At 35.4% G+C, this 11615-nt stretch overlaps 2 protein-coding genes across 2 annotated transcripts; one reads left to right on the top strand and one right to left on the bottom strand.

Moving 5' to 3' along the window:
* Positions 1-19: 19 nt before the first annotated feature.
* Positions 20-2086, top strand: parp9 (poly(ADP-ribose) polymerase family member 9). Its single transcript, XM_052148348.1, is given in 4 exon segments — positions 20-655; positions 790-888; positions 1227-1383; positions 1806-2086. Coding segments are annotated over 4 exon segments (1173 nt in total).
* Positions 2087-3491: 1405 nt separating this feature from the next.
* Positions 3492-8113, bottom strand: faima (Fas apoptotic inhibitory molecule a). The gene is made up of 5 exons (XM_052148816.1): positions 7971-8113; positions 7232-7362; positions 6514-6742; positions 5040-5089; positions 3492-4871 (listed from the first exon to the last, which is right to left on the bottom strand). Exons 2-5 carry the CDS (start codon positions 7346-7348, stop codon positions 4722-4724), a joined length of 546 nt encoding a protein of 181 aa, XP_052004776.1. The 5' UTR covers positions 7349-7362; positions 7971-8113; the 3' UTR covers positions 3492-4721.
* Positions 8114-11615: the final 3502 nt, after the last annotated feature.

The raw sequence follows: 11615 nt of genomic DNA, 5'->3' as shown, positions 1-11615 counted from the left end.
TGTAACAATATAGACACTCATGAAACCTAATGACAATGAATGTATGATAAATGGTCTAACATCACAATCAAATGTTTCAGGTTCTGCTTTTGGCACAAAAGAAACCACAACAAATGAAATCCCCACGATTAAGTTAAGCACTGTCTCCGATGAAGCTTTGAGAGAGGCAAAAACGTGGACCTTTCATATGCTTAGCCAAAAAAATGAGACATTGACCATTAAGAATAATCTTGTTGTATATCTTGGACAAAGAGACCATGTAAACCTGCTCTCTCTCAAAGCCAAGTTTGGTGTTCACATCAAGGAGACTTTCAGGAGTGGTAATGCTGGTATCGTCATCACTGGAAGTCCTGCAGCCATCAGCGTTGTGGGCTTTGAGGTGGAGTCCATGCTTAGTAAGGCGCAAGAGGACTTTGCCCTAGCCGAAGAGAATGACATGCTGTATTCTGTGGTTCGCTGGCACTGTAAAGATTTACCTTGGCTACAAACACCTGAAATCAGTGCAGCTTTAGAGAAGGCTTACCTTTCAGGAGAGAGAAGCCTTGTGCTGAATGGCCATAATCTCAAAGTCAACTTTACGCTCAAGAATTTAGTTGACAGCCGTGGGAAAATAAGCCCTGTGAAAAGGACATGTATGTTTTTAATTCTTAAGACTGTCAATATGTTGTAGGTGTAAAAAGTTAAATAGTTTCCCCAGTATAGCATTTAAGTTTACACCTCAATGACATAATACATATTTATTTCCTTTACACCTTAGGCCTGTTGATGGATTACAACTATTTGAGCAAGGTTGGCAATTCATTTTATGCAAGAACACCTGTGACCAGCAGAGATTATGTAAATAAAAAAACAAGATCTTTCGAAGATTGTGGACTCAGTGTAGTCAAGGTGAGTGAGCTATTATCCCAGAAACCACATTGCCTACACTTGGAGGATCTTAATGCAATGTAGATGTGTGAAATCATTTAAACCAACATTTTTAATATCAAAGATTTTTTATTTCTGAAAGAACAGTAGATTTTTTTTGTGTGTTTCTTTAGAGTAGCTATTGTATCTGCTAGCTGTTAAACAATAAAAAAAAAAAATTAAATCTACATAGGTTAATTCCATTTGCTTATCCACAATTGTTTATTTTTTTAGCATAAGAAGACAGCAATTAAGAAATGAAGCACAGTGTTGTTTTAATAAAAGCTTCTAATGGAATGTGGTTGCACTGGTTGTTGCAGGTCGAGAAAATGGAAAACATCGCCCTGTAGCAGCTTTTCGAGATGAATGGGAAGCGACTGAAAGATAAACCAAAGCAGCTCTACCAGTGTGTATCAGCTCAGTTCTGTGATCTTATCTGCAGAGTTGGCTTTCAGAAAGAGTTCGCTCCTCCTGGAGGTAAGACAAATGCAGTTTTTTTTCAGTGCAGTTGACACGTTTCTGTTGATAAGAAGGTAATTGATGCTTAGTTATGATTGTAGATGCTTTCCCTGTTTCTTGGAGATGTTTCTCAATTAAATCTACTTGCAAATTGAATTCTCGTCAATGCTCAAAACCAATTCTGGGATATCAGAACAATTTACATATATAAAATAAAATCCAGTCTTTCTGCTTATAAATGTGGAAAAAGTAGGGTAGGTAAAATAAGTAAAAGTCATTCAGATGAATAGTTAAAAATTCCCCCGTGTTCATCTCTGAAGATATTTCTTGTGAAAGCGAGTTTTCAGCATAATAACATGTGTATTTAAGGAGCATATGATATTTCTCACTTGTAAGGTCTGGCAACAGGTTACATATCAAAATGTTTCCTCCATTTCTAGTGCAACAGTATGGCAGTGGAATATACTTCACCAGTACATTGGAAGAGGCAATGAGACTGTGGAAGGGACAGTTCATCGAAGAGCAGTACATCTACATTATTCAGGCCCAGGTTCTCACTGGGTTATCCACGCATGGTTCACCAGATCTGATTTTGCCCCCTGCTCGAGCTGGTGACCCTTTGGATCGTTATGACAGCATAACTAACAGTTCAAAACAGACCCATGTCATCTTCAGTGGTCAACAAGCTCTTCCTGAATACCTGTTCATATGCCAAAAATAATGTGCTGTGTTGCTGCACAGAGCAATATGCATTAACTAACCCCATTGGAATCAAATAGGATGAATGTTTGACTTAAAATTTAAACTAAAAAGGCATCACACAACAAATAATGACCTATATATTTTTGAAAATGTGCTAAATGTGGGTGTATCCTGCTTTTGACTATAACTGCTCTTACAATAGTTCATTCAATGTCTTTCCTTAACAGCTGTAATGTTCAGCTAAGTATTTATGTGAATGCTTAGTTAATGTGAGTTATAATAAATATGTGGTATATACAGTAAATGGTAAATATGAATGTTAGTAAGATGAAAATAATTGCTTGTAAAAGTTATTCTTCAACATAATCAAATTAAAGAGGATAAATACACTGTAAACAATTTTTTTTCCAAAAAAAAAAAAAATTTTTAAATTTACAGTAAGACAATTTCATAAACTTGATATTAAACATCTGAAACTGTAAAAAAAACTGCTTTTTACTTTAAACGGTATTGTTAATCACCGTAGTCATTACAGAAAAGCACATGATGACATGAAATTCACCAATAGTGGCTCTTCCAGGAGCAATGACCAATAAACATATAGAGACAGTGCTCAGTGTCACTCACACAAACACTAAACACCATCAGTGTGAAACACATGTGAAATTTAAATAATGCAGTAAACATTAACTAAACTATATTAAATATAAAACAGAACACTCCAATGTACTTAACTGATATTAAAAAAAAGAAAAGAAACATGAAATATGATGGGTCATGCAGGGAATTTTGGGAAAGATTGATTGTTTTTTAATGTAATTTTAACAATAATTTACTGTAAAAAGCACATGCACTAAGTTTTTAACATTAATTATACATGAAAATCATACTTTTTACATCTTAAAATTGTACATCTTAAATACATCTTAAAATACTGTATTTTGTTTTTAAAATATATAAAAAAATGTTACTGTATATTTTACAATTAATAGATGTTAATCAATTTTAAAACATCTGTAGAATTTTTACAGTTTTTACCATTCAAATTACAGAAAGTTTTTACCCTGTAAGTTTGGTGGTGGGTTGGTTGTTTCAAACTATATGCTGAAGTTCAACTAAGCAATACAAATGAACTCTGACAGACTGACACTATTTTGTCAGTTACCAAAGCCTTCCTGTTTATAGACTGTATTTGATTTACACAACTGAATAATTTGAAACAAGGAAAAATAAATGCTTCAATTTAACCTAATGGCAAAATTTATTGGTGCAACATTATGAGCTACTGTGTGTGTGTGTGTGTGTGTGTGTGTGTGTGTGTGTGTGTGTGTGTGTGTGTATATATATATATATATATATATATATCTCAAATTGTCCTTAAACTAGTAAATATTTATTCACACTTAAAATGAATTCAAGGGAAATATTTATTGGTTACAAACTGACCATAACAACAAGACATGTTTTTAACGTTTGTAAAAGTTGTTCTACATATAAAAAGATGAAATACATCAGTTTCAAATTATAAAAAGATTTTAATGGCAAATATATTGCAATACTAATGCCACCATTCTTATACTTATGTAGTATTAGACAAATTTACACAAGAAGCACATTTCAATTCAAATCAGTCATTCTATGAAAGAAAAATATGTGAAAGTTAACATTTCGCTTTAAAATGCTGTGAAGGAAGCTTGATTCATATTTAGTTTTTATATTTGTTACATATTTATATCAGTTCATTTTTAATAGCCTAAACATTGTGTCATGATACAATGCAAGCATCTCTGGACCTCACATACAAGATCGTTGTTTCAGAAATAAAAACTGATGACAACAAAAGACTAGCACATCACCACACCTTGAATTCACAAGACAAATAGAGTTTGAGTTATAGAAACAAGTATTCTTGCTTTTCACAAGGCCTTGAATCAAAGTGTCTCAAAGCACACAGACTCAAAAACATTTATTTCCTAAAGAACGTTATTGCTGTACTCTGACCTTATTTATCAGACAGTGGCTGGTCAGATCAATTTCTTCAAGACTGAGTATTCTAAAACTTGTAAACATGTTTAAATGTTATGCTTATTTGGATCATTAAATGCTTTTGAGAACATGATTGTGCTACCGCACAAACACTCAGATATTTGACACCAACAATCTCCCAAATACTTCACATGACCATCTTACCAAACTATACAGGTCCTGACATCCTCACATCTTTTTGTTTCACTTAGAATCTCAAATGATAAAGATAAGGACCCAGTTGAAACAAATAAGCTAAGAAAACCCTTAGATGTAACTGTAAGCTATTGTCACTGAGGGTTTTCTTAACTCAAGGTGTTTAATGCAACTGGCTACAGGCCTAGTTTCATTGTCAATTCACAAAGTAATAATAAACTATCAAGACAGTTAAAACACTTTTATTTGTTGCTACTATGTAAGGTATATAGCAATTAACTAAACTGTGTTTGTAAGACACATCTCTCTTTTTCATTTACTAAAAACAGCTTATTACTCCTAAACCAACACAACGCTGATTTGTCTTTACAAATTAGCACGATGATGCACATGCAATTCCTATAACCAAACACAAACAGTACACACAGTCTTCTCATAAGGATGGATAATCTGCACATACAACCTCACACAGATCATTCAGCAGACTCTGAAACTTCCATACCATCCACCAGCAGCGTGTGAACTATGCCGTCTCGTCTCTTTCCGCTGCTTACAGCTTTGATGCAGCAGTCGTGTTCACCCAGAGTGAAGTGTGTTTCTGTACCATCATCAACAAACTCTCCCTGCACGTGTTACAGAAGTAAAATTCATGATTCATGTTTTTCTTTAACATTAAAAGAACAACATGCAATACTTCAACTTGTCAAAATCAGTCTAACATTCAATTTAACTGTTTGAAATGAAAAACAGTCTTGTAATAAATCTTGATTAAAGTAACTGCTGGAACTTACAGCTGTTTCCATTTTCTGTCCATTGCACCATATATCCATGGTGTCCTTCTCTGTTGAACATGGAACAGTTTATAAGTGAGCAATTAGCAGGCTGCAGGATGAGTGATAAAGATAACAACAGTAATACAAATCCTACTTCAGCTAACGTTTAGTTTCAATCTTTAAACTAGACTCACTATTCCAACTTTATTTGCCTTTGCTATCTCATTCTTGTGTCTTGGGCTGTCTTTTTTAATTGCCATTTGACTTGTTTGTTCAGCTTTGATTTCTGGTATTTGTAACTTGTGCAATACACCTGCTATGTAATCACCTTTATAAGAAGGCATCAACCATGCACATAAATGTTAGTCAAAAGTATGGAAAGTCCTTGGAAGTTTCCCTTCTCTCTTTATATAGATATTGTGTTTGCTGTCTAGGCCATATACTGCATTTGAATGAGCTGACTAAAAGGGCACATCTCTGCATATTGCCTGACAGGTTGATATTGGGTAGGGTTAAAGGGATAGTTTACCCAAAAATGAAAATTCTCTCATAATTTACTCACCCTCATGCCATCCCAGATGTGTATGACTTTATTTCTCCTGTTGAACACAAAAACTAAAATTTTTAGAAGAATATCTCAGCTCTGTTGGTCCATACAATGCAAGTGAATAGTGGCCAGAACTTGAAATTCCAAAAAGCACAATGTCAGCATAAAAGTAACCCATAAGACTCCAGTGGTTAAATCTATGTCTTCAGAAGCGATATGACAGGTGTGGGTAAGAAACAGATCAATATCTAAGTACTTTTTTTTACTATCAATTCTCCTCCCTGCCCAGCAGGTGGAGATATGCATGAAGAATGTAAATTGCCAAAAACAAAAGAAGAATGTTAAAGTAAAACTGGAGATTGATAGTAAGATTGATAAAAGTACAGACACCTATCATACCGCTTCTGAAGACATACTGTAGATTTAACCACTGAAGTTGTATGGATTACTTTTATGCTGCCTTCATGTGCTATTTTGGAGCTTCAAAATGTTGGTACCCATTCACTTGCATTGTGAAGACCTCCCGAGCTGAAATACTCTTATAAAAATATATGTTTGTGTTCTGCAGGTAACACAAACATTTTTGGGTGAACTATCCCTTTAAGGGTTAGGCTGCCTTACAGCCCTGTCAGGTAATTCCAGGCAGCACCTTCCTCTAATGGTCACAAAAAGCTTAATGTTAACTTAAGACAGAAATCAAATTGCCCACTTGCGATCCCATGAAGTTAATGAGACCGCAAAATCTCTGTTGGTCTCATGAGAGAAAGCGCCTCCTATTGTTAAGCACTAATTAGTTAAAGGGATTTGTGATCTTTTTTAACCATTATTTAACCTTATTTAATCAGGTCACTGAGGATGAGGAAATGCTTTGCGATTTTCAGAAATAAGCTGTACTGTAGGGACCAAGTAGAGGATTATTATCTACTATAGTCAGGTATTTCTTACCCAGAACAACTCTGCAGTCAATGCCATCCAGGTTGAGGAGCCATGTGCTGGTAACTTTAGAGCGATTCTCCATGTATTTCCTCAGACTCTGTCCATTAATCTCTAGCGTGTACTCATATGCAAAGCCACTCACTGCATCAATGTTAATAGTGGCCTTCGTGTCTGTTCCTCCCACATGAAAAGTCTCCTTTCCAACCAGTTTGAACATCCAATCTCTCCTTATGATTTCCTGTGAAAGTCATAAGCCAACCTAAAATGCTTATGCACTTATTTGTATGTAGTATCCATGTCAAAAAAACAAATACAGGTTTTCTGCGTCATTCAGTTCCTTACATTTACTGACATAGGATCCATTAAAAACTTTAAAACTACCATTGTAATATTACATTTCATGACTAACTGACTTATTAATTTCCTTTTTTTTCTCCATTCTTTGTTCTATTTAATAAATCTATACATACTTAATTATCTCTAGTGGATTATTTCAAAGGGAAAGTTCACCCACAAAATGTCATCATTCTGTTAGCCTCTTCATTGTATGTAAAGTGAATGATGACTGAGGATGAAATACTGCCTAATATCTCCTGATTTACGAAAGATAAAGTCATGTGGTTTTGGAACAGCATGAGGGTGAGTAAATGATGACAGTAGTTTGTATTTGTGTAAACTATCCCTTTAAATAACAGCATGTCTATAGCAGCAGAAAAAAAATCCTTACCTTTCCATCTATGTAAATAACCCGTTTTCCTGTAGTTGTGCCATGTTCAAATTCAATTCTGTGCACACCATCGCTCAAAGCCACTTCCCAGACAGCAACAAGATCTCCTGACATCATCTGTCCTCCAATACCTAACAGTTTCAGTACAGAGACAGAAAAGGTGTAAATGACAGCCAGCACTATACAATGCATTATGTGTGGTAATAATAATAATAATAAAGAAAACATATTAAAGGATTGTGAAATATTTGGTCTTTTATCAGCAGGGCAGAGTTGATGAGGACAGTGTACTTACAGTTTGAGGAAAATAAATGGCTCATATAAGAATGAAGTTACATTATGCATATAACAGACACCAAAGTAAATACTCGTGCTTAGTGATTGAGCTAATATAATTTACTGCTCTAAATCTGTAAAGCAATGTTTTTAAAGCAAAGCAACGACTTCAAACGTCTTAATTTATGCACTAATTTCAATTCATTCTAAACATTAAATATAACTAATAATAAAACACTGACAGCTAGATTATTTTTGGTCTTGTTAAATAGCCTAGCACTCGAAAAGCTAATTATTTGTAGGCAGGTATGAATTTTTCTAAAATAATTTACAGTTCTTTAGTAAGAATATATGAATAAAAGCTGTCCAAAATTATGTGTCAGAACCATCAAACCTGAGAAAATAAATAATCTGTCGATCATTGAAAGTCAGTGATATAAATACTGTAAACACAGTTACCGACCCAAATCAGAGCAGGAATTACACGCGTGTCTCTGTGAATCTGATCAGCTTTTCATCAAGGTAGAAAATACCAACAACATCAAAACAACTAGCTCAAATCGGCCTCAGCTAACAACAGTTACTCTGGCAACAGCTTCTTGTTCCTCTCTGGTTTTATGTCAGGCTGAAAGCAACAGTAAACACTACTGACATCTACTGTTAATAATATCTAACTACCTGAATGAAAGAATCAGAACCTATTATAATATTTGTGTTCATGTTGACATCTTAGCACTTATTTGTAAAGTAGCTACGTGTTTAAATTATAATTTCTATTTCCATTCTTTAAATAAATAAAATAATAAAAAAAGACTGACAGTAAAGCAAAATCAATAAATTATAAACAAAATCTATATATTCAAAAAATAAGGTCATAGCTTCAACAGATAGAGTAAATATCTAATTTGACACCATGTCAAATTAGATATTTACTCTATCTGTTGAAGCTTGTTCATATGCACTGTATCTTACATATAAATTACAATACAAATGAAAAGATATATTTTAAATGTATTGCACTCTGCGATTAGCCTTTATAAACATATATTGATTCATCTTAATTTGAGTCCTTATCAGAAATCATATAGTTTGAGTACTTATCTAACTTCTTTAATAAGTTATGAGGGAACAGTGTCTGTGTCAAGAATGTCAAACAAAACTGTTCTGCGTAGTACAATTACTATAAATATGTATTTGCGATAAAGACAACAAAGATCTTTAACAAGCAGAATAAAGGCCTATTACTAGAGGCAATTAGCTCATATCTTGCACAGGACGACAAGGGAAGTATGACTATAACTTATGGGCAGCTAAGTTCATATATCGCAACCATGAAAATAGTGGACTGGGGGAACAAATTTGCACAATAGGTTGAGGTGTTTTTCTGCCACATCTTGATCAACTTCAGTTTAACCATAACATTTTTTTTATTCTGGGGTATCCAAACATTTAAGAGGCTGGGGAGAGGAGCAATAAGTAACAGTAATTCTAATATAATACACTTTTTGTCAAATTCTGCAGATATCATTCTGCTAGCTGTCTGAGTGGGCTGAAAAAATAAATCTAGTATTTGTACACAGCCCTGCTCTGTAAATGAGACAAAAACAAAGTGGATCAGACTTATCCACACAACACTACTCCAGCCAATCAGCAACAGGGGGTGGTTCTTGCACATGCACAAGATGAGGGGTGGGGGCAGAGCGAGAAGGAAATTCATTAGAAGAGTGACAGCAAATCTGGCTGATGCGAATTTTCTAAACACCAAGGAGGACAAATGGCTGAGAAACACAGACCAAGAGAAAAAGGTCAGATGGATATAAAAAAGAAGGATTATGATAAGTCAAGGACTAGGAATCGGGTCAACATCGGTGAGGCTTTTCAGTGGTGGAGAGTCCTCTGAGAGGTAAAAGGCTTGAAGAGGGATGCAGAAGTGGCTCTTTTTCTTCTCAATAGTTGGGTAACATAAATTTGTTATGTTTCATAGAACCCATTTATGCTGTTCTTGTGATGTTAGATTTAGGAGAGTCATGAGTGTCTGGAGCTGGTGTGCATAAAACCGTCTCATCTTCTCTGGATTTTGTGGCACATCTGGTTGAGAATGGCATGTGCCACTGGAAGTTGTGGCATAAGTTGTGGCACATGCCAGTGATTTTTTGGCACTGACACATGCAGCTGCATTTTGATACTGTCGATGAAGAAGTGCATGCACTTCTGGTTTTCAGGAGTGGTGGTGGCGTAGTGGACTAAAGCACATCACTGGTAATCAGAAGGTCGCTGGTTCGATCCCCACAGCCACCACCATTGTGTCCTTGAGCAAGACACTTAATCCAGGTTGCTCCCGGGGGGATTGTCCCTGTAATAAGTGCACTGTAAGTAGCTTTGGATAAAAGCGTCTGCCAAATGCATACATGTAAATGTATTAAGATGTATCTCAGGTGATCACATTACACCTGATTGCTTAAATGCATCTCCTGTGACTGCTGTAAGACCTCTGCTGACATGGACATGATGGCATTTTGTTTTCCTCTTGTAGAGAACATAGTATTTAATGTTGTATTATTGACTTAGACACTGCTCGCATTTAGGGAGCGGTAAAAGGTACAGCTCTGTATTTGGAAAAGCACTAATGTCTTCCTGCAACAATGTTTACAAGTCTACCTTGTATGCACATTGAATGTTTTTGTAACAGTAAGCATAAAACTTTGTATTTAAGCACTCATTTTCTCTGAAGCATTTGGCAAAGGTGCACTCATATCATCAATGTGTGTGAACAGTTAAAGGCACAGATAACATCTCTGTATGTAAAGACACGTAATCTCTCTTTGTGTGATCTGAAGAAGATAAATGCATGTGACCAAAACTTCATCTCCCACTTTATTCTCTTCACCTTGACATCAGCACTTGTGATTTCAACTGTAGGTACTTTTCATGTCATTCCAGACAATGGACAAAAGTTTTTTTTTTTCTCCCCATTTCTCCCCAATTTGGAGTGAGAACTACATTATAGTGACCAGGAGGAGGTTACCCCATGTAACTCTACTCTCCCTTGCAACCTGGCCAATTTGGTTGCTTAGGTCGGAGACCTGGCTGGAGTCACTCAGCATGCCCTGGATTTGAACTCGCAACTCCAGGGGTGGTAGTCAGCGTCTTTACTTGTAGCCACCACTCTACATAGACTAAGAAGAATACAATCACACATTGGTGATCACAGTGACATATTAACCATACAAATATAATGAAAAGTTAAACAGTTTAAATAGTTAAGCTGTCAAAGCACAGTGACCATTTAAAAAATAATAAATAAATTGTTTAAGCAAATTTATAAAAGACAAACCTGGGTTGTTTAATGACAGAATGGCTTTATTACAAAAAATAAATAAAATAATAAATTTCACACATAACGCACATTACAACGGAACACAAGACAGACCTAAACATTGTAAAACAATCTTTTTGCCTTTTTGCAGTTAGCCTTCTAAAAGCTAAAGTTTGGAAGCAACGTGATTTATACAGTATGTCTGTGCAACATCACTATCGTTAAATAAACTGGCACATATCATTGACAACATCTACAACATGCCTTAAATTTCAGTGGCACATGCTTGTAACGACCGGATTCCGTCAAGATGGTTAGCTAGGTATATGTGTTTCGCTGAGCTCTGGCAGGTTTTTATATTATTTGTGCTTATTTGCATTTCTCTAATCTAGCACACTCAGAAAATGTAGTTTTTATTGCTCATTTTTTGCCAATATAATTAATGTGTTATTAGATCAATCTACAAGTACAACCTGTGTGAATATGGCGTTCTCAGTGAACAGAGCCCAACATGTATCCCCGGATGTGGATCACAATTACGGTCAAGAGAGCACCAAGGAAAGACAACGGGACTCCTCACATTACTCCAACCAAAAAATCCTCCCCAAAAAGTAAAGCCAGATGATGCTGATATCTCCAATGCAGCTCTTCTGCAAGTGATTAACTCCTTGATGGCAAGATTTGATTCCCAAGACAAGAAATTGGAGGACATCGCAGTACAAATCAAGCAACACGGCATAATGAAGGCAAACGTTTCCAAGTCAGTGGAGTTTAATGCTGCTGAGATTAAGG

This window comes from Xyrauchen texanus, chromosome 18 (assembly GCF_025860055.1).
Source record: "Xyrauchen texanus isolate HMW12.3.18 chromosome 18, RBS_HiC_50CHRs, whole genome shotgun sequence".
Lineage (NCBI taxonomy): Eukaryota > Metazoa > Chordata > Actinopteri > Cypriniformes > Catostomidae > Xyrauchen > Xyrauchen texanus.
This window is presented reverse-complemented; position numbering and strand designations above follow the sequence as displayed.